Genomic DNA, 24,796 nt, shown 5'->3' with positions numbered 1-24,796 from the left:
TTATGGACATTGGGGAGGGTATGTGCTTTGGTGAGTGCTGTGAAGTGTGTAAACCTGGTGATTCACAGACCTGTACCCCTGGGGATAAAAATATATGTTCATAAAAAATAAAAAATTAAAAAAAAAAAAGAACTTGAAAGGTCAATACTTTTGAATTTGATTTTGTGTCTTGACTGTCAGACTCTTGATTGGCCGCTCTGCTAATTCTCTTTCCTTAAAACTTTTCTTTTCACTTATTGCTTCTTGCTTTTTGCTCCATGGTCTCAAAATATCTGCCCCAGCTGTGGGTATTATATCCACATTAGAGGCAGAAAGAGGGAGAAAGGCAGTAGCTTCAGTCATGTCACCCTTATTTATGAGGAAAGTAAAAGCTTCCCCAGGAGCTGCCTTCTTTCCTATATATTTCCACTGTTCTCTCATTGGTCAGAGCTCTGTCACATGGTCACCTCTAGCTTCAAGAGAGGCTAAGAAAGCTAAACACGTGATTTTCTTCATGGAAAGAGCAAGGGAAGGAAGAAAGCCTTAGCAATGAAAACTTGGGCAATCCGCAGTGTCAGCAGCAGCAGGGAAGATCATCCTCTCAGAGGGAGACGGGAGGATATGATTATTATCACAATCTCTCCCAGCATCAGAGGGATTGAATACATCCCACAACATGGTCTGTTCTTTGACCACATACAGCCACCTCCAATGCATGATCCATCGTGATACTTTGGTAAAATGAAAATTAAAAATAGCAATTAGTAAATGATTTTTTATTAAGTCATGTATTTTAGATTTACGAGTTGTGAGGGCAACACCTGAAAAAATTGTAACAAAAGAAGACCTACAGAAGACTATAGAGATAATACTCACAGAGACAGAAACACTGAGGTTTTTTAACCTACCAACAGTCATGGTTTCTGTGGAATCTGAAGAAGCTGCGAAGGTCACGTATGTATGGCTCAATTGTCTATTTGTTTCTGTAATTTAAATGCTAAGTCAGAGGTTCTTATCCTTGTTTCTGTTTTGGGGGATTCCTGGATAAATAGTGGTGTCATATGTGCTTGGTGAAATTATATATAAAGTTATTTATTTGCCCTATGAAGTGATATGTAAAGTATTTATGTTGTATGTACTTCTTTTCTGGAGGAAGAACCCATAACTTTACCTTATTCTTCAAAAAGTAGGTAAACTACTAAATCAAATAATAAAAGAAATAAAAGAAGCTTCCAAGTCTCAATATATATTTTAAGGATTTTTTCTTTTATGCTTGTATAAATTATGTCCAGTTTAAAAAGAAAGGACTGACATTTTTATATTAAAAACTTAAGAAGGAAAATATATAATGGGAAAATAACTGAATTTACTGTATTAGAGCAAATTTTCCATTTCTCCTTATTAATTAATTTAAATAGGTCTTTAGTTTTTGCCTTGTGTATTTTGAAATTTTGTTGTTAAATACATACACATGAAGGATTGTTATGCATTTTTTGGAGAATTGACCTTTTTATCATTATGTAATGCCCCTCTTTTCTCTGGTGATTTGCCTTGCTCTGAAGTCTGCTCTGTCTGAAATTAATTTAGCTGCTAAAAATAGATTATTGTTATTCAGATTATTTAGATTCAAATATACTTTGAATATGATTAATAGTACTAAAAATCCATCATTAAAATATTTTTAGGGCATTATTCTTACCCAAATATAAAATGACCTAGAATTTTTTTGGACTTCAAAATATAGTACAAGTAGATCCTGAATAACATTCTTTGAAACTCCTAAGACATAAGGGTAAGCTCTTAACACCAAAAAAAGGAAAATAAAGAATAGCAAATGGATAAATAAATTATCTGAAATCAGAGAGGGAGAGATACTAGAAGCAAATGTTAAAATTAGCACATGGATCTAGACTCTATTAAAATCTTTGGTTCCTGGAAAATTGAGATAACTGAAAGAGATATTTTTGTATTAATCAACGACCCTTAAAAGGATTTCAGTTATCTCAAGCAATCCTAGGTCTCATAGCTACTATCTTAAGCAAACATGAATTTTCTCTGGAGGAAATCATATCCCATTTAGACTTTTAAGATTCCCTCATCTTGAGTTAGGTAAAAATACACTAAACCAATAAAGAAGCCATTATGAATGAGAATTAAAGCAATAACAAACCTTAGATTTACATCATGAGATCTGTGGATGAGATTTTAATAGGGCTATATTATGAGATACAGAATATAGAATATGTGTGAAATATTTAAATAAAAGATAAAGTTACACCATACTAACATTAAGAAACTATCAAAATGATGACTCATATTTGTAAAAACATCTAAAAATAACTGTAAAATAAGGTATCATTGTTGAGATTAAAAAGTAAATGTTAAATTTAAACAAGGCATAATTGAACAGAGATTTAATAAATTGAAATATAGATCTGGATAAATTATACAAAATAAACCTTGGAGAGAAAAATGTGATATAAAGTATGAAAGAGAAGATAAAGACATCAACAATAGAATAAAGGTCTAACATGCATCTGGTTAGTTTCAAAATGTCAAAATAGAAAGAATGGAGGAGGGGAACTATTAAAAAGAGTGGGTAAGGACTTTCCCAAGCTCTTAAAAGACACCATGTCACAGAAACAGGAATAAATTAAAAAAAAAAAATCCACAAAAATGAAGTGGATTCAATGCATTGTACTGATAGTCCAAGATATCAAATATTAAAAGATTTTTAAAACAGAAGAAAAAAAGAAAGAAAAAGCATATCATCCACAGAGAAACAATTAAACCAACAGCATTATTGGGGCAAAGAAGTTCACTTCATAATGACAGGAAGGTAAAAATAATTTCAATCTTAAATATGCCTAATAAAATAACCTCAACATATATGAAAAGCACAAATTAAAGTAGGAGATTTAAACATGCCTCTCTTAATTACTTTATGTCAACCAGATAAAAAATTCACATAGATATTGAAAATTTGGACCAGAAACATAATTTAATGATCACAACTCTTCATTCAACAATTAGAGACCATACACTCTTTTCAAGCACCCATGGAATATTTATAAAAATCATCCATGCAGAAGGCCATGAATCAAGGTTTCAAAATTTTCAAAGAAATAGTACCATACAAACTAAATTCTCTGGCCACAAATGGAATTAAGTTGAAAATTAATAACATAAACCTCAATAAAAACACAGATACATATTCACATACACATTTGGAAGTTACAAAGCACATTTTCTAAATTCCTCATGAATAAAAGAAGAAATCATAATAGAAATTTAAGAAATACTCAGAATTAAATAATTATGAAAAGAAAACCTACAGGATGACACAAAAGTGGTACCTTAAGGGAAATGTGTAGTTTTCAGTGTTCACAACAACGTTCTTAAAACCTATCTGGAGATAGTGCTAGCATATTGTTGGTGGGCACTGACAGTAGTAGGGATGCTGGGAGGTACAGTAAATGGAATCCTTTGGAGGTGATTTAGTGCAGTCTTTCCTTAAAGGGTTTTTTAAACTCTCACTTCATGTTTGGTGCAATCCACATTAAAGAAGGTAATTTTAAAGAGAAAGCATAACATAAGAAAGATCTGTGGTAATAACTTTTATTAATGAGTTAAATATACTTTGTTTTTTATAGTCGGAGAAACAGGACTTATGAGACCCTTTGTAAAAATAGATTAGGCAATGACTTATATGTTGAAAGGATGATGCAGACTATTAATGGAGCTCCAAAGAATAAAGAGGTTCAATGTGACAAAATCGTAAAGGAAGACAAAGGTAACTTATATTTTATTCTGCTTGATAAATGACCATATTTTAATGAACATTCTTTGAGTCTGTCAATTAAGAAATTAATGTTGAAACATACAAAGCAAAAATAGAAATACTTTGGCCAAATCACAATAATAGCTGGGTACTGTAATCTACAGCTTTTAGAATTTGACAAATAATGAGTAATAAATACAAATATAAAAGATTTAGATGACATAATTATCAATTTTGATTTTTAGAGAAACTCTATTATAGAATTTTACATTCTTCAAGTGTTTATGAAATGTTTGGAGAAACTGCCTGCTTACCATTACAGAGTATCAACCATAACTAATAACATTTAAAATGTCAGGTGCTATTCTAGGCCTTTCACTTATATTAACTGGTTTAATTCTCACCACAACCCTATGAGATAGATACTATTGTTACTTTCCATTTTGGAGGAGGAAAGAAGCAAAGAGAAGTTAGCTAACTTGCTGAAGTCACTCAGCTATTACAGTACACAGTAATACCCTTGACAGTCTGGTTCTAGAGCCTGTGTCCTTTATTACACTTACTGTCTTTCAATGTTTATAAATTAACAACCTTGCATAGCCAACAATCTGTGAAGCAGGGCCAAAAGTAATTAAAAGAAAGTTTTTAATTTTTAATGGCTTTTGTTGTTCAGCAAAACTATAAGCTAGTTCTTCTGAAAGATTAAAATAGACAAACTCCTAAGCAAGTACTAAATTTTAAAAAAAAGCAACTTATAATTAGTAGGAAAGCTTTTGGAATCTGTACTCACTCTTGCCATATTCCCCTTACAAATGTGGTGGTGGTCTTAAAAGACAGCAGTCTGCTGTCTCAGTTTGAGATCCTGGCCTCTGGTTCCAGAAGGAGCAGAGGAGACTTTATTCTTAACGGAGTTGATTCCTCTGTTTCAACCTGTCTGGGAGCTACCTGAAGGACTGACACAGAGCACTTGTCTTATTATTATTATTATTATTATTATTATTATTTTTAAATTCAGTACTCTCTCAGATGGTAAAGCAGCTGTGCATACTGCATTCTTCACAAATACTGAAAGGCAAATGAACAGCTCTGGCTCTCTTAGAGGCAAGAGAATACAATGGAGTCAAACAAGAAACACACTAAAACCCTGAGAGAAAAAGCTAGGGAGGGAGTTTCTTTAGGAAATTAAGATATTGAAAAAGGCTTGCATATACAGGGAAATTTAGAGTCCTGTGTATGCCTAGGGCAGGATGCATGCTCAGAAAAGACTTGAAAAAAGATCCTAATCTTTCACCTCTGGCTGATCTCTAGGCTCAGTACAAACAGGAAATGAAGGCTAAGGCATAGTTGTAAACAATCTGGCTAAGCATTAAAGGAACACCTTAACACAGACTCAATCTACAAAGACTGGGAGTTTTTTTCCCCTTTGTTGTTTTGTTTTGTTTTGTTTCTCTTTTTCTTTTCTCTTTGCTCTCCTTTTTTTTCTGATGGGGATAGAAATTCAGATGTTCAAGGAAATCTCTGTCAGGACACCTGCTGACCAAAAGCCAAAAAAGCAAACACTTCTAAGATGATACATAACAAAGAATACAGTCTTTATAAAAATAGCTTAGAAACACCACTAAGCAAACAAACAACTAGGACTCACAGAAAACTACAAAAACAAAACCCAAAGACCAAGATGAATCTGATTTCCAGAGTTGCCACATTATTATATTCAAACTGTTCAGTTCTCAAAAAAAAAAAAAAAATTACAAAGGATAGAAAGAAATAAGAAAGCATAGCCTGTTTAAATAAGAAATCAACAGAAACTCCCTGTGGAAATACAGATATTGCATTTATCAAAAAAAAAACCCTTTTTATCAATTGTATTATATATTCTGATAAGGCTAAAGGAAACTGTGGACAAAAAGCTAAAGCAAACCAGAATGATGTACAAACAAATAAAGAATAGGAATAAAAAGAAACCAACAAATTCTAGAGATTAAAAGTATAATAACTGAAATGGAAAAACTCACTGGAGTTATGAAGAGCAGATTTGAGCAGGCAGAAGAAAAAAATCAGCAATTCTTAAAAGACAGGTCAATAAAAATAATAGTCTGAGAAGAAAAAAGAGAGAAGAATAAGAAAAATGAACACAGCTCAAAGGACCTATGGAGCCCTCCAACCATACCAACATAAACATAAAGGGAATTTCAGAATGGTAGAAGAAAAAAAAGATAAAGGGAAACAAAAAACATTTGAGGAAATAATGGCCAAAAAACTTCCAAAATTCGATAAAAGTCATGAATCTGAATGTCTGAGATTCTCAACAAACTCCAAAAACGATAAACAAAGAGATCTTATAATTAAGTGTTAAAAGGGGATTTGAAAGCAGCAAAAAAAAAAAAAAAAAAAAGGGACTTATTACATATAAGGAATCCTCAGTAGGATTACACCCAATTTCTCAGCAGAAACCATGGAGTCCAGAGATCATTGGGATGATCTCTTAAAGAGATGAAAGAGAAAAGTGTCAACCAAGAATTCTATATCCTTCAAATAATTCTAATGATGGAGAAATTACATAAAATAATTAAGATTAAATATATTCCCATGAAGGAGAAATTAAGATTTCCCCAGATAACAAAAGCTAAGGCAATTCAGCACAAATAGAGTAGCTTTATGAGAAATACTAAAGGGAGTCCTTAAGGCAGAAATGAAAGGACACCAGATAGTAACATGAAGACATGAAGAAACAAAGGACACTGGTAAATGTAGCTACATAGATAAATACAAAAGCAGTATTATAATTTTGGTTTGTCTCTCCTCTATTTTTTGCAATATAATTTAAAATAAATATATAAAGCAATAATTATAAATCTATAGTAATAGGCACACAGTGTATAAAGATATAATTTGTGCCATCAACATAAAGTGAGTGTGATAGAGCTGTATAGGAGTTCCTGTATACTACTGAAGTAAGGTAGTAGTAATTCACAATAGATTGTTAAATTTTTAAGAAATTGATTGTAATCTCTAAAGTAATCACCAAGAAAAAAAGTTAAAAATTTCAAAAAAGAAAATTAGGAATCAAAGCAGAACACTATTAAAAAATCAAGTAAACACAAAAGACAGTAATGGAAGAATTGAGGACCAAAGACATAAGACATAAAGAAGACAAAAATGACAGAACAATAATTACTTTGAATAAATAGATAAACTCTCCAATGAAAAAGCAGATTTATACATGATTTATATATTTACATATAATATATATTTATATATTATATATTTTATATATTATATTAATATTATAATTATATAATAATTATAAATATAATATAATTAATAATTGTAATACAAATATAATTTAAATAAAATATAATAAGTAAATAGAATAAATAAAATCTTAAATATATATACTTAAATACATATATTTAAGATTTTATTTATTTATTTGACAGACAAAGATCACACCTAGGCAGAGAGGCAGGTGACAGGGGTAGGGGAAGTAGTTTCCCTGCTGAGCAGAGAGCCTGATGTGGGGCTCAATCTCAGGACCCTGAGGTCATGACCTGAGCCAAAGGTAGAGGCTTAACCCACTGAGCCACCCAGGTGCCCCAAGAACATTACATATTGATAAAAGATTCCTGATATGAGGAAGTGGTGATGCAACATGGAGGCTTAAGTGGGTAGAAGAATAAATGAAACAAGATGGGATTGGGAGGGAGACAAACCATAAGTGACTCTTAATCTCACAAAACAAACTGAGGGTTGCCGGGGGGAGGGGGTTGGGGAGAAGGGGGTGGGATTATGGACATTGGGGAGGGTATGTGATTTGGTGAGTGCTGTGAAGTGTGTAAACCTGGTGATTCACAGACCTGTACCCCTGGGGATAAAAATATATGTTTATAAAAAATAAAAAATTAAAAAAAAAAAATCACAGAAAAAGCAAAAAAAAAAAAAAAGATTCAATCCATAAAGAAGATATAACAATTATAAACATATGTATTTAACAAAAAAGCCTCCAAATATATGAAGCAAAAATTGACAGGATTGAAGGAAGAAATAGACAGTTCTACAATAAGAGTTGAGACTTCAGTACCCCACTGTCAATAATGGGTTGAAAAACCAGAGAGATTATCAATTTAAAAGAAGAGGACCTGAATAATAACATAACCTAGACGTAACATACATGCACAGAACACACCATCCCCAAATGACAGAATACACATTTTTTTCTCAAGTTCACATGGAAAACTCTCCAAAATACACCATTATGTTAGGCCACAAAACAACAGGTAATAAAATTTTAAAAATTCAAATCTTTTCTGCCACAATGTAATGATACTCATAATGTGTAACAAAAGGAAAACTGGAAAATTTAAAAATATTTGGATATTAAACAACACACTCTTAAACAACCAGGGGATCAAAGATGAAAGCACAAGGGAAACTGGAAAATATTTTGAGACAAATGAGAATGAAAATACAACATAGCATACTTCTAAGATGTGGAAGTAGTATTTAAAGAGAAATTTATAGCTGTAGATATATTTTAAAAGATCTCCACTTGAAACTAATGTAGCACTATGTATCAATTCTACTTCAATAAAAAAGTAATTAAAAAATGAGTAACTTTACCCCTTAAGCAATGAAATAAAGAAGATAAAACTACAAAAGCCAGCATAAGGAAGGAAATAATAAAAATTAGAGTGGAGATAAGCAAAATGAGAAAAAAAATCAGTAAAACTAAAAGTTGGTACTTTGAAACAATCAACACAACTGCCAAAATTTTTGTTAGACTGACTAAGAATAGAAGATTCAAATTACTAAATGGGAAATGGAAGTGGAGACATAACTACTGACATTACAGAAATACAATCATTTATTAAAAAATGAACATTCATGTGTCAATAAATTAGATAACTAAATGAAATGAACACATTCCTAGAAACTCACAACTTGTGAAAACTGACTCAAAAAGAAATATAATATCTGGACAGAGGTATAATAAGTAAAGGTACTGGATTACCAGTACCTTCCTAACAAAGGAAATCCCAGGAGTGCCTGGGTGGCTCAGTCAGTTAAGCAGCCGACTGACTCTGGCTCACGTCATGATCTCAGAGTCCTGGGACTGAGCCCTGCATCAGGCTCCCTGCATGAATTCGGTGTCTGCTGTCCCTCTCTCTTTGCCCTTACCCCCACTTGTGCTCTCTCTTTGTGTCTCTTTCACTCTCTCAAATAAATAAATAAAATCTTAAAAAATAAAAGAAAAGAAAATTCCAGTACCAAATGGTGTCTCTAGTGAATTCTACCAGTTATTTAAAGGAGAAGCAACACCAACCCTTCAAAAAATAATTTTCCAAAAAATGGAAGAGCACACTTACAAATCATAGGGCCAGCATTACTCTGATACCAAAGCCAGACAAAGACATCATAAGAAAAGAAAACTAATACCATTATTCCTTATGAATATGGATGCAAAAATCCTCAATAGTACTAGTACACTAAATTAGCTCCACATTAAATGGATTATATGCTATGATTAAGTGCATTTATCCCAATAATGCAAAGGTAATTCAATATATGTAAATCAACAAATGTAATACACATAGTCTTATGATAAAAATACTCAACAAATTAGGAATATAAGAGAATTTTCCCAATCTGATAAATAGCATTTATGAAAACCCCACAGCTAGTGTTATACTCAATGCTAAAGAACTGGAAGCTTTCCCCATAAGATCAAGAACAAGACAAGGATAAAATAGATAAAATATATTCTATCCAGACTGCTTTTTCAACTTCCATTGAACATTGTACTGGAAGTTCTAGTGTAAACAATCAGGCAAGAAAAAGCAGTAAAAGACTAAATTAAGTCGGAAAGGAACAAATAAAAATACCTTTACTCACAGATGACATGATCTTAAGTATACAAAATCCTAAAGAATTCATGCAAAAACTATTAGAGCTAATAAATAATTTTAGTATATATATATAATATAATATATAATAATAAATATATAATAAATTAATTAAAATAAATATATATATAGTAGTAAGTTCAGTAAGTTTCAGAATACAAAATCAATACACAAAATTCAGTTGTATTTCTATACACTATCAATGAACAATTCAAAAAGGCAAAAATAATTGCACTTACAATAGCATCTAGAATAATAAAATACCTAGGAATAATTCTAACCAAAAAGGAGAAAGACTTGTGTACTGTTAACTACAAAACATTGCGAAGAAATTAAAGTAGTCCTAAATAAGTGAAGATATCCTGTGTTTATGGTTTGAACAATATAATGTCACGATGTGAATCCTCAAACCAATCTGCAGATGCAACATAATACATATCAAAACCCCCAAAGATGTTTTACAGAAATAGAAAAATAAATCATTCTATGGATATCAAAGGATCCTCCAAATAGCCAAAACAATCTTGAAAAAGAACAAAGTTCTTTCCACACTTCCTGTTTTGAAAACTTGCTATAAAGTTACAGTGATCAAAATAGGGTTGTACTAGCATAAAAACAAGTACATAGACCAGAAGAATAGAATAGAGAGCCCAGAAATAAACTCGCACATATATGGTCAGCTGATTTTTTTGGTACCAAGACCATTAAATGGAAGAAAAATAATCTTTTCAACAAAGGCATTGGGACAACTGGATAGCCACATGAAAATAATAAAGTTGCACTTCATACCATCTACAAAACTTAGATGGAAAAATGGAACAGTGATTTAAATATAAGAGCTAAAATGACAAAACTCTTAAAAGAAAACACTGAGGTAAATATTTTTGCCCTTTGCTTTTAGGATGGGTTCATTCTTGTCCATTGATAAGATATCACACTAACAGCCAAAAGAACAAAGGAAAAATGGATAAATTGGCCTTCATCAGAAAACCTTTGTACATAAAAAACATTATTCAAAAAGTGAAAGTACAACCTACATAATGGGAGGAAATATTTGCAAATCCTATCTCTCATAAAGTTCCAGTATCCAGACTATATAAGGAATACTTATAATCTAAGAACAAAGAGATAAGCAACCCAATTAAAAATTAAGTAAATTTAATTAAAAATGGGCATTGGGATTAAGAGTCACTTATGGTTTGTCCCCCTCCCAATCCCATCTTGTTTCATTGATTCTTCTCCTACCCACTTAAGCCCCCATGTTGCATCACCACTTCCTCATATCAGGGAGATCATATGATAGTTGTCTTTCTCTGCTTGACTTATTTCGCTAAGCATGATATGCTCTAGTTCCATCCATGTTGTCGCAAATGGCAAGATTTCATTTCTTTTGATGGTGATTCACAGACCTGTACCCCTGGGGATAAAAATATATGTTTATAAAAAATAAAAAATTAATAAAATAAAAAAAAATGGGCATTGGACTTAAATAAACATTTCTTTAAATAAGATATACATATTACCAACAAACACATGAAAATGTTCAATTAATCATTAAACTCATGAAAATGTTCAATTAATCATTACAGAAATTCAAGTCAAAACCACAAGTTACCTTTTCTTACCCATTAAGATGACTATGATTAAAAATGGAAAATAAGGTGTTAACAAGGATGTTGAGATATTGGAACCATCATACATAGCCAGTGGGAATGCAAAATGGTGCAGGCTCCAAGAAAACCAGTTTGGTGGTTCCTCATGGAATTAAATAGAATTATTATATGCCCCCCCCAAAATATATACATATGATGTCATTGCACACCTATTTTATATATATTTATATATATATATATCCAGATAATTGAAATAAATATATAAAATGTATTTCTATATATTTATATAAATATATAAAAGTATATAAATATACATATGTCTCCAGAGAACTGAAATATATCCCCCCCAAGAGAGATATATATGTCCCCGCCAGAGAATTGAAAACAGGTAATCAAATACAGGTACACACATATTCATGACAGCAGTATTTATCATAATCGAAAAGTAGAAACAACCAAGATGTCCATCAGTGGATGAATGGATAAACCTAATGTGTAAAATACATTCAATGAAATGTTATTCAGTCACAAAAAGGAATCAAATACTGATACATGCTTTGAGCAAAAGTCCTCTCTTATACTCTAAAAGATGTCAGAAGTTTCTCTCTGGAGAGGACAAAATTGAATCTATTCACACACTGAAATGTATCTTGATTGCTTCTAAGTTTTTGCCCTTATCAATAATGGTGATATAAACATCTATGGCAGGTTTTTGTGTAGACATAATAAGCTTTCAGTTTCTTTGGGTAAATACCAAGGAATATATTGCTGAATCATATGGTAATGTATTTTTAGTTTTGTAAGGAACAGCCAGTTTCTTCCAAAGTGGTTGTACCATTTGGCATTTCTGTCAGGAATAATGGAGGGTTCCTGGTGTTCCATGTTCTCGCCAACACTTTGTGTTGTCAGTGTCCCAGATTTTGGCTGTTCTAATAAGTGTGTGGTGGCATCCCATTGTTGTTCTAATTTTTATTTCCTTGATGACATATGATGTGGAGTATATTTTCATATAGTATTTGCCATCTGTATATCTTTGGTGAAGTATCTGTTAAGCTCTCTGGCCCATTTTAAATTAGGTTATTTTTAATTTTTGTTGAGTTTTTTTTTAAGATTTTATTTATTTATTTGACAGAGAGAGACACAGTGAGAGAGGGAACACAAGCAGGGGGAATGGGAGAGGGAGAAGTAGGCTTCCCACTGAGCAGGGAGCCTGAAGTGGGGCTCAATCCCAGGACCCTGGGATCATGATCTGAGCCCAAGGCAGCCACTTAATGATTGAACCACCCAGGTGCCCCTGTTGTTAAGTTTTAAGAAATACATATATATTTTGGACAACAGTACTTTATCAGATGTAGTGTTAGCAAATGTTTTCTTCTACTATGTGGCTGGTCTTGTTATTCTCTTGACATTGCCTTTCACAGAACAAACATTTTTAATTTTTATGAAGTTTAGCTTATCAGTTTTTGCTTAGCAATCATACCTTTCATCTTGTATCTAAAAAAGAAATAGGTGGGCTCCTGTGTGGTTAATGAGTCCTAGGGGAATGAAATCTGTGGTGGTGTTCCAAATGTTCATGATTTCAAAGAAGAGCAACACTGCAAATGAAGAAATAGATGATAGAATTTTCAGTGTTTACAATGCTCCATTTCAATTACATTTTCATGAAAAGAATTTGTGTGAAAATGTTGAAACCTATTCTAAATATTTTATCTGTGATTTCTGAAGACTTTTTAACTTGGACATAATGTTAGTTTTGCTTTTTTTTTTTTCATTTTCATTATAAATAACTCTCAGGTTTAGTTTGCTTAATTGGCATAATGAATAAAATTTCTGGATAAATGGGGAAAAAAAGTCATCCTTATACCAGGATCATCTAGATATTCTTCTATGTTATCCCCTAGGATTTTCATAGTTTCACATTTTACCTTTAGTTCTATATTCAACTTTGAGTTAATTTTTGTGAGGGATATAAGATCTGTGTCTAGATTCATTTTTTGCATGTTGATGTCCTGTTGTTCCAGCACCACTTGATGGTTGGTTCCAGCACCATTGTATTTGCTGCTTTGTCAAATATCAATTGACTATATCTATGTGGGTCTATTTCTGGCCTTTATTATATTCCATTGAACTATTTGTCTATTTGTTCATCAATATCACATTATCTTGATTGTTGTAGCATTATAGTAAGTGTTAGTCCTCCAACTTTGTTCCTCTTCAATATTTATTGGCTCTTCTGAGTCTTTTGTCTCTCCATATTAACTTAGAATCAGTGTGTTTATATTCCCCATATAACTTGCTGGGATTTTAATTGAGCTTGCATTGATCTGTAGATCAATTTGGGAATACCTAATATTTTGACAATATTGAGTCTTCCTAAACATGAACATAGAATGTCTCTCCATTACATGAATGATTTTGTACATTAAAGTTTTTGTGATTTTTCTTGTATAGATTTTGTACATATTTTATTAGGTTTATAGCTAACTATTTCATTTCTGGGGCACAAATGTAAATTGTATTGTTTTGAATTTCAAATTCCATTTGTTCATTGCCAGCATTTAGGAAAGGAATTTTTATTGGCTTTTATGTATTTCTCTGGTGTCCTGCAGCCTTTCTTTAATCACTTGTTAATTCTAGGAGTTTTTGTCCATTCTTTCAGATTTTCTATATACATTAACATGTCATCTGTAAACAAAGACAGTTTTATTTCTCCCTTCTCAATCTGTATGTTATGTCCTTTTCTTGCCTTATTGCATTAACTTGGACTTCCAATATGATGTTGAGAAGGCATGATGAGAGGGGATATCCTTGCCTGATTCCTGATCTTAGTGAGAAGGCTTCTAGTTTCTCACCATTAAGTATGTTAGCTGTAGCTTTTTTGTAGATGTTTTGATCAAATAGAAGTTCCATTCTATTCCTAGTTTACTGACTGTTTTTATCATGAATGGGTATTAGATTTTGTCAAATGCATTTTTCTGAATTTATTGATATGGTCATATATATTTCTTCTCTAGACTATTGCTGTGATAGATTGCATTACTTAATTTTTGAGTGTTGAACTAGTTGTGCATACCTGGGATAAATTTCACTTGGCGTTTGATTCTTTTTAAACATTGTTGGATTTGATTTCTAATATTTTATTAAAGATTTTGCATATATGTTCTTTAAGAGTTATCTGTCTGCCTTTTTTTTTTTCCTTTGGTAATGTTTTTGTCTGCTTTTGGGTATTCAATGTTGGCCTCAAAGAGTGGGCTAGAAAGTATTCCCTCTGTTTCTATCCTCTGACAGAGACTATAGAAATTTGGTATAAGGTTTTCCTTAAATTACTGATAGAATTTAGCAGTGAATCCATCTGAGCCTGGTGTTTTCTGTTTTGGGAATTTATTATTGATTCCATTTCTTTTTTTAAATTCATTTCTTTAATTGATATAGGTTTATTCAGATTGTCTATTTCTTCTTGTGTAAGTTTTGGCAGATTGTGCCTTTCAAGGAATTAATCCTGAATTTCATCAAGGATATTAAATTTGTGAGCGTATAATTTTCACAGTATTCCTTTGTTATCCTTCTAACGTCCATGGGATCTGTAGTAATGTCTCCCCTCTTTCATTTATGCTATTTTTTAATTTAAAAATAGCTTTTTTATTAAAATAAAGTCTAAATAGCATAAATTCCAGCTAAATTCCAGCATAGAGGTTTATTGATTTTATTGATCTTTTCAAATAACCAGTTTTGGGTTTCATTGATTTTCCCTGTTGGCTTCTTGTTTTGTTTCACTGATTTCTTGCTCTAATTCTTTTAAGTTAAATTTAATTTTTTATTGAGATATAATTGATATGTAACATTATATTAGTTTCAGGCTTATAACACAGAGTATTTATTTTAGTACTGGAAGTTTGTAATTTTTAACCCATTTCACCCACTCTCCATTCCCTGTCCTCTGGCAGTCATCAGTCTTTTCTCTGTATTCATAAACTTGGGATTTTTCTTGCTTTTTTTTTTTTTTGCTTGTTTTTTTAGATTCCACATATAAGTGAGATCATACTATATTTGTTTTGTTTTGTTTTGTTTTTTGGTTTGACTTATTTCAGTTAGCATAATGCCTTCAAGGCCCTGTTGTTGCAAGTGGCAAGATTTCCTTCTTTTTATGACTGAATAATATTTCAGTGTGTGTGCGTGTGTGTGTGTGTGTGTGTGCGTGTGACATTTTATTTATCTGTTTCTCTATCAAGGGTCATTTAAGTTGCTTTCATATATTGGCTATATAATTAATACTGCAATGAACATGGGGGTACAGGTATCTTTCTGAGTTAGTGTTTTTGTTTTCTTCAGATAAATACCCAGAGGCAAGATTGTTGGATCATACGATATTTATATTTTAATTTTTTGAGGAAATTCCATGCTCTTTTCTATAGTGGCTGCAACAATTTACATTCCCATCAACAGTGCACAAAATTTTCCTTTATTCCACATCCTCCCCAACACTTGTTATTTATTGTGTTTTTAATAATAGCCATTTATAGTAATGTGGTGGTAATGGTGTGGAGGAGGCAAGCATTCAATGGTTCTTTGATTTGGTCTCAGTCTTTTAGTGTGCCTGGGTCTCTGGATTCTGAACTTTACAAGTGTTTGTTTTCTTCCTCCACCCCCTCCCCTTAGGTGGGACAAAATGGCTCAGAGGTACTGGTATTTGGTATTGCCCTTTCCCCAGGTCAGTTATAGTCTGATAATACCCTAGCAGGTTGTCCTCTGGTTAGTTTCTCTTGAAGGCAGTCCTTGTTAAGAACAGAGTATTCCAGGGGTGCCTGGGTGGCTCAGTTGGTTAAGTGGCTGCCTTTGGCTTGGATCATGATTCCAGGGTCCTGGGATTGAGCCTCACGTTGGGCGCTTTGCTCAGCGGAGAGCATGCTTCTCCCTCTCCTTCTGCCTGCTGCTCTGCCTACTTGTGCTCTATCTTCTCTGCCAAGTAAATAAATAAAATCTAAAAAAAAAAAAAAAACCAAAAAACCAGAGTATTCTAGCATATTCCACAATGGTTCCTTTTTCCCTCCCCCTGCCAGAACCACAAGGGGACTTTTAAAAATATTCTGGGAATTTGTTCAAGCTCCTGGAGATAAAGCTCACAAAATTGGGGACTTCCCTGTGACTGAGACCCTGTGCAGTTTTTTAACTCTCAGACTTGTGAGACAAAAAGTGAGCCTCCAGCAATTCATCAATTATAGTTCAGGTTTCCTATCTTGGCACTGGTTCCCACAGTGGTTTCTACTCCTGGGTCTTCTCCAATAAGCCCTGACTCCCTGTATTCATTTGTCCATCTCCCCAGTCTTGGGGGCAGTGGTTTGCCCTATGTTCTTACCTTTCTTTCAGATCCAAAGAAAGTTGTTGATTTTTCATACTGTTTAATTTTTCACTTGTTCTTAGGACAGAGTAGTAACCTCCAAACTCCATTCTGTGGAACTGAAAACCAAGTCCCATCTTCTTAACATACAGAATGCTCAGCTCAATCTGCCAATTCTTTTTCATATCTAGCTTTTGCCATTTTTAATATAGTTCTGCTCCTCTTTCCAGTGGCCCTCTTAGATATGTTGAGGAAACTCACTTCATTGCACAAATATATTGTTTTACCCTGAGAGCAGCAGAGAAGCCACAGTAAACAGAAAATACAGAGCATCACTTAACTGACCATGCTTTCATTGGACATTCAATGCCTAGCTTGGTCAGATGCCCTCAGTGGATTACGTTCTGTGTTTCCAGGGAGGTATTTATGGTCTCACCATGTGATTTCTTCCTTAGTGGCTCTTGTAAACTCTCGGGGAAGCTGAAGTCAGAGTATGACACAGACTGTTCTGATGATCTTCTCCTGAGAGTCCTCTTTTAGTAGTCCTCAATGATTATTTTGTTCTTTTTTAATGCATCTGTGATAATGTTTGCTATCCAATTTTTAAAACTAGACAATATATTGTGTAGGTACGCATATGTCAGAGAGCCTTCCGTGCCTGTGGATTCTGAGCTTCACAAGCTTTCCAAGAAGAAACCTCTTAAAAAAGGTTCTGAGTGCCCATTGTTTATTTTGGAGGTAATCATAGGAAACATTAGTAGGGGAGTTAGTAAGTGGAACAAGAAAGGGTATGCAGTCAGCAAAGTATATTCCATCTAACAAATTAACTCTTTGGGGTAACTGGAATTCAATACTGCCAGAGAATTTTGGGAGTCGGAGTTATTTTATCATGTTCTAACTTTCTAAATTATTGTTTGAAGGTAATGAGCCTGTTAGTTTGTTGGCACTTCTAGCCAAATTTGTGGACATCAAAGTGGTCCTTGCAGTCAAAAATGGCTCCAAACAAAGCAATATAGATGCTGGAGTTGGAGGTTGGCTAGTCACAGGTGATGCATAGCAGATATGGGCAGGGCACCAACAGCATCTACCACAGGAGAAAAACCTTAGAACAAAGCAAGAGAATGACCTATCCAAAACTTAGGGAAAGTGGATGTGCTTCTTTTGGAGGGAGCTAGAAGGAAGAAGGTTAGAGCAAAGGGTGTGTAGGACTTCTAAGCACCTGGAGATGTTCTATTTCTTACCTGACTGGGAGTACATGGTAGTAATTCTTTATACTATGTGTATATGTGTTATACACTCTTCTGTGAATGATATGTATTTCACAGAAAATTTTTATTTAAAATAATTAAAGTTTAGGGGTGCCTGGGTGGCTCAGTCAATTAAGCATCTGCCTTTGGCTCAGGTTATGGTCCTGGGATCAAGCCCCACATCAGGCTCCCTGCTTAGCAAGGAGTCTGCTTCTCCCTCTCCCTCTGTGATTTCTCTCACTCTCACTCTCTCTCTAATAAATAAATAAACAAACCCATTTTTACAAAATAAAGTTTATGTTAAAAATATCAATACTAACCAATTAAATATTAGGTCATATTTTGTGTAAAGAAGTAGTAAGACCATTTAAAATTTAAAAGTATAGTATTTTATTCAAGACAAAAAAAAATGCTGCTAAATATTGATGCTGACAGTGTTTTTCTCCTGTGAGTGACTAAGCCTATTACAGTTGGTAAAGGGACTGAAGCCTGTGGGTTGAGGAAAATGTTGCACTAGCTGTGCTTAGACTGAGTATGGCAGCGTTATGATTATGGGAAAAACAAATTCTTAAAACTTCTTTTCTATTCCAAAGAAGCTTTCTATAGGGTGGCCAGTAAGTCTAGAAATATAGATAATATAATTTTGTCATTCTTTGTAGTGTAATATCAATAAACCATTTATTATAAGAATAAAGTCTTGTGGATCAGTAAAAAAAACACATGTCTTCTTTGCCTGATTTGGAATGAAACTGAAAGAGATTCAGGAGTCAGCTGGAAATCAAATATTAGCTTTATTACTTATAAAGATAATTGAAAAAAAAGTGTAGCTTTAAATCTGCAGCTCAGTGGATTTGCCATTTCTTCCTTCCAAAATAGATCTTACCAGCCATAAATGGCACAGCTAGACAAGCAGAGATCTCCTTTTTTAGGAGTGAGAATGGACCAGAAAGCATGCTTTCTGCCACTGAACAGATCTAACAAAAGAATTCAGAATTGTCTGAGCACAATTCCTTCTCCTAAACTTTCCTGTAGGATTAGTCAGTCACTTTTTCTCTGGTAATGAGTGAATGAAGGACATCAAGAGACCAAGGTGTTAATTTAGTTGAAGTTCACTGTGATGATGCATAGAAAGTGAGGAAAAAATTTTCCATCCAACAGTATACATATAGTAAATTATGCTAAAGTGGCATTTCAAATCAATGGGTAATTCAATAAATGTATTAGTATTCCTGGTTAAATTTAAAAAATATAGTTAATCCTACAACTATAGATTTCATAAAGTCATCTTGTTTTGTATGTATATTATACTACAATAAAGTGTATTTTTTATAAAACCAAGCGATATAAGCTCATTTTTATTAAGAAAATACACTTATGTATTTGTTAATATGTGAATCTGGAAGGACACACACTGGAATGTTAGCAGTTATTATCTCTGGGTGATGGAAATACAAGTCATAGTTATCTTTTTTTTAATAGTTAGCATATATTTTTACTCAGCTAACAAGTAAAATTATTTTTCTATAAATGTTATATGGCTAATTGCCCTCTTTTTATAGTCTGAATTAAACCAGTAAATAGAAATAATATTTTATAATGGGTAAAAACTATTTTGACATATCCTGGACTCAAAAATGCTCAAAACACAGGTATAGTACGGAATATGTCATTCTGATACTAGTTAAAACTTTCCTTAGTAGAATATACCAGTATAAAATTGGAAAGTCACAGTCATTCTTTTTTTTTTTTTTTTCAAGAAACAGACTCAACTATGGAGAACAAACTGATTATCAGAGGGGAGGTGTGTGGGAGAATGGGTTAAACAGGTGATGGGGATTAAGGAATGCACGTTTGTGATGAGCACCAGGTGTTGTATGGAAGTGTTAATTACTAAATTGTACACTTGAAACTAATATTACACTGTATGTTAACTAACTGGAATTTAAATAAAAACTTAAAAAACTCCATCCCCCCCAAAATGAACAAAAAGCAATCACTATTATTTATTGTTTCATTTTTTACATAATATTATGGCATGTGGTATGAGATTTTTTATTTCTTAGGTTAATTTATTCAAATGTATAAATGTCATGATGGTACCCAAATTAAAATTACCAATGTTATTTATCTTCTAACAAGAAACAACTTTAAATCACCCTAACATTTTATGTTGCTCATTTATAACACGTACCTTTATTTATGTAGCAATTATTGCTGACAATGTAACAGTATATTCCTATATACTCAAATTACTAAACTTTCAGTTAAAGTAAGAAAAAGAAGGTTAGGTAATTCATTATTCAAAGACATAATTTCTTTTTATGGTCTTTTACTTTATGAACATGGAAATTGTACCCTTTTGAATTCAGCAAAATAGATGAGGCATTCTGTGTATAACTTTGTTAGATATTATTAAAATAAATTCAATAAAATAGGAATGTTATTATGAACTGTGAGTTAACATTCTCACTAATTGAAAACACTGAGAAATCCAAAGCTCCTTCATTTTATTTTATGAAAATAAAAGTCATAACAATGAAGTAGTTGCATTTATTATATCCAGGTCTTGTTTTGATTTTTAGAGAAAAGAATTATTAAATTACTGTACTTTAAACTTTCGTAAGCTTAGCACATAGAAATATTTTATTACATGGTCACTGATAAAATAATTGCTACATGAAATTTTCATTGTTGTATCAATAATGAAAAGGGTTGGAACTTTTTTTAATTTGCAGATAAATATCATTTTCAGTCTTTGGAGACCATTGTTATATTTCCTCATTTGAAAAAATTATAGCCAGTGCAAACAAAAATTTTTAAAAAGGGAAGGTAATAACCATATTACTGTACAAGTTTCTTGAGAACAGTCAACCAATTTCCCAACAAGTATAATCTTTTCACATAAGCATATGAGTTTTTTTGGAATGGAATTAGATGATTATAAATTAAAAGCTCTATAGAATATAAAAGAACATTAAATCCTTATTGTGACATGGTTGTCCAGGTCCATATCAAGTAAGACCTATACTGACAGACGGATGAGATTATGCACCATCAGCTTGGGATAGAGGGGTGAGAGGTGTGGCTATCAGAAAGGATGGTGAGGATGATTTGGAGTTATCATTAAAACACTAATGTACATGTAGATGCAAAAAGTGTGATAGCTAAGAATCTCAACCTGTTCTCATGATTTATTTCTTTTTTATCTTTACTTTCTCCTATTGTAAAAAAAAAAATTATTCATTTCTTAAGCAATAGATGTTCTTAGATTTTACTATAACTAGTTATGTATAAGCTAATTTATTAGAATTTGATTTAAAATAATTTTTACCTTTCTCTTTATTTAGGTATAATGTCCAGTACTTGGGATTTATATGATTCTTATAATGCTATGGAACTTTCATCTTTACCAACAAAACAATCTATGCTTGAATCAAATACTAAAGCAAGTATAGTTTCTAAAGATCATGAGCCAAGAGTACCAGGGAGTACTATAGAAAAAAGTAAGATTTCATTTATTTCAGGTTTTTTTTTTTTTTTATGGAGTGTTTCATGAATTTGCATGTCATCCCTGCATGGGAGCTATGCTAATCTTTTCTGTACCTTTCCAATATTATTATATTGCTGCTAAGCGAACACTCTTTCAGTTTTTATTTAAATGATGTTTTCACATGCCCTTGTAAATAAATTCTTTCTTACCAGTTACAATACTTACTTTCTGGTGGAACATGAAACTACAACTTTTGCTGAGAAATAGCATTGTTATTCTTTTGGATCATCCTGGACTCTGAACCCCAAATTTAATTTTTCTTGGATAACTGTCAAGAGTTTCAAAGATTTTATGTTTCTCTGTTGCTTCTTTACTTGCTCTTAAGTTCTCTCTTATATATATAGGAACATGTGGGTTCCATAATTTTCTCTCTTTCCGTAGACTATATAATTTCTAAGAAAAAGTGTATACTAACTTTGTGATAGATTAAAATGGAGATAAATGAACAACTATGGCTTTTAATTGGGGATAATTTTACTTCCTCCAGGGGACATTTGGCAGTATTTGGAGAAGTTTTTGGTTGTCCTGACTATGAGGACATCTTTTGGGTCAATGCCAGGGAAGAACCTTTTGATATACAGAACAACCCCCACAACAAGAAATTACATGGCAAAATGTAATATTACCAACATGGAGAAATTCTACTTTAAAACTTTAGCTTTTAGTGGGGTTATGGACATTGGGGAGGGTATGTGTTTTGGTGAGTGCTGTGAAGTGTGTAAACCTGGCGATTCACAGACCTGTACCCCTGGGGATAAAAATATATTATATGTTTATAAAAAATAAAAAAATTAAAAATTAAAAATTAAAAAAAACTTTAGCTTTTAGTATTCTAAGATTTGAGATTAAATGCTTTAATTAAAGTCAATATAAAATTTTAACTTTCCAAATATACTTAGTAACATGGAAGAATTTTTACAAAGTCCAGTTATAGGATATTTGTTAAATTCCACTTCTGATTGTTTTGTGGTTATGCAGTTATACAGTTTTACTCTCCCTATTCTAAACTCGGAGTAATTTTTCTTATGAAATTATATCACTACATATAAAAGGTAGTCTTTATTTCAGAGTAACTAAACCCTGGCAAGTTTTGGTAAAGTTTTGGCAAATTTTCATAAACTAAATTGAAATATTTCTGTTCTCACCCATTTTACCCAAAGACAAATGTAATATGTAAAATTAGTAAATCAGAAAATGTTTTTGAAAAATTGTTTAAAGAGAATTGATCATTTTCAGAAAATTCTCAATTGTTCATTACTCATTTATAGGAAAGCCATTGATTTTGTATTTTAAACTTATATATTGTAACCTTGCTCTAATTGCTTATTAATTGGAGAATTTTATTTTTTTACATTTTTTTGGGTTTTCTACATAAACAACTATGTCATCTACAAAGCTTTTTTCCTTCCAATTTGTATAACTTTTATTTCTTTTCCTTAAATTATTGTATTAGCTAGGACTTCTAGTATGATGTTGAATAAAGGTGGTGAGAGGCAACATCCTAACCCTGTTCCTTACCTTCATGTGGAAATTCTCAGGTGTTCACCATTAAATATGTTAGTTTTTCATAGATTTTTTGGTTTTTCATAGATTTTTTAAAAATCAAGTTGAGGAAATTCACTTCTATTCTTAGTTTCCTGGGAAGGTTTTTCTTTTTCTTTTTTCTTTTCTTTTTTTTTTTTTTTAAGATTTATTTATTTATTTAAGAGGCAGAGAGAGAGAGAAAGGGAGAGTGTGCGTGTGAGTAGGGGCAGAGGCAGAGGGAGAGAGAGAGGTAGCCCCCCCTATTGAGCACAGAGCCTGACTTGAGACTCAATCTGGGGACCTTGAGATCATGACCCTGAGATCAAAACCAATGCCAAAATGGAGTCCGGTGCCTAATCAACTGAGTCACCCAGGTACTCTGGGACTTCTTGATATAGTGGGTGTTAGATTTTGTCAAAAGAGTTTTCTGAATCTAATGTGATTTTCCTTCTTTAGCCTGTTCATGGGAAGGGTTACATTAATTGATTTTCAATTGTTGCACCAACTTTGCATACATGGGACTAACTCTACTTTGTTGGAGTACCTAATTCTTCTTATACACTGTTAGATTTGATTTGCTAATATTTTATTGAGGATTTCTGTGTTATTTTTATAAACAGTATTGTTCTGTAATTCTTCTTTTTTGTAATGTCTTCACCTGGTTTTGGTGTTAGAGTAATGACAGCCTAACAAAATGAATTGGGAAGTGTTCACTCTACTTAGTTTCTGAAATAGATTGTATAAACAAGTCTTAAGTGTTTGATATAATTCACCAGCAAAACCATCTAGACCTATTTTCTATTTTGAAACTTTATTAATTATTGATTTAATTTCTTTAACAGAGTTAGGCCTAATCAGATGATCTATTTCACTTTGTGTGAGTTTTGGTAGGTTGTGTCTTTTGAGGAATCGTTCCCTTTCATCTAAGTGATCAAATCTGTGAACATAGAGTTACGCACAGTTTTCCTTATTATTCCTTTGGTGTATGGGATCAGTGGTGATGACACCTCTATTATTGCTCATACTAACAATTTATATGTTCTTTTTATTTTCTTGGTTAATGTGACTGATGATTATGAATTTTGTTGATCTTTTCAAAGACTTAACTTTTAATTTCATTGATTTTTTTTTTCTGATGATTTCCTGTTTTCAACTTCACTGATTTATGCTTTAATTTTTATATATATTTGTTTCCTGCTAGCTTTAGGCTTATGTTATTCGTCTTATTCTAGTGCCCTGAGATAGAAGCTTAGATTATTAATTTTTGGATCATTCTTCTTTTCTAATATATGCATGCAGTGTTGTAAATTTCCCTCTAAGCATTCATTTTGTTGAATCTCACACATTTTGATGTTATATTTTTACTTTGAGTTGGTTCAACTATTTTAAAATTTCATTTAAGACTTCTTCTTTGACTTATTTTTTATGTATTTTTTAAGAATTTCCAAATATTTTAGGATTATCCAGGTATCTTTTTTGTTGAATTCTAGTTTAATTCCACTATGGTCTGAAAGCATACTTTGTATTATTTCTATTCTTTTAAATACGTTGCAAAATATATGTTTATAAAAAAAATTAGAAATTTAAAAAATAAAAAAGAGGAAAAAAAAATACGTTGAAGTTTGCTTTTCTGACCCAGAATGTGATCTAGCTTGGCAAACATTCCAAGTAAGCTTGATAAAAAACATATATTCTATTATAAAATAGTGTTAGAGTCTCCAATTATAACAGTGGATGTGTCTGATTCTCCTTGTAGTTCTATCAGTTTTTGCCTTAAATATTTTATAGTCTTGTTTTCTGCTGCACAAATGATTAGGACTGCTGTGTCTTCTTGGAGAACTGACTTCTTTATTATTATGCAATG

The 24,796-nt window shown here is 32.3% G+C and overlaps 1 protein-coding gene and 1 non-coding gene across 4 annotated transcripts in view; one reads left to right on the top strand and one right to left on the bottom strand.

Moving 5' to 3' along the window:
• Positions 1-24,796, top strand: part of DNAI4 (dynein axonemal intermediate chain 4) — an 82,627-nt gene that overhangs the window by 21,751 nt on the left and 36,080 nt on the right. For 2 of the 3 annotated variants that reach the window (XM_045064698.1, XM_004762966.3), the window contains 3 exons: positions 777-933; positions 3,633-3,772; positions 21,206-21,361. In XM_045064698.1, the coding sequence (XP_044920633.1) occupies positions 777-933; positions 3,633-3,772; positions 21,206-21,361 (453 nt within the window). The remainder of the gene's footprint in view (positions 1-776; positions 934-3,632; positions 3,773-21,205; positions 21,362-24,796) is intronic. The other variant, XM_013061650.2, reaches the window with a different exon arrangement.
• On the bottom strand, positions 21,393-21,496 carry LOC123387419. Its single transcript, XR_006601873.1, has one exon. It is a non-coding gene; the product is annotated as a U6 spliceosomal RNA (small nuclear RNA).

This window comes from Mustela putorius, unplaced genomic scaffold, assembly GCF_011764305.1.
Source record: "Mustela putorius furo isolate JIRA1106 unplaced genomic scaffold, ASM1176430v1.1 tig00003853_pilon_pilon_pilon, whole genome shotgun sequence".
NCBI classification, from domain to species: Eukaryota; Metazoa; Chordata; class Mammalia; order Carnivora; family Mustelidae; genus Mustela; species Mustela putorius.
The sequence above is the reverse complement of the archived record's forward strand: the minus strand, read 5'-3'. Positions and strand labels throughout refer to the sequence as shown.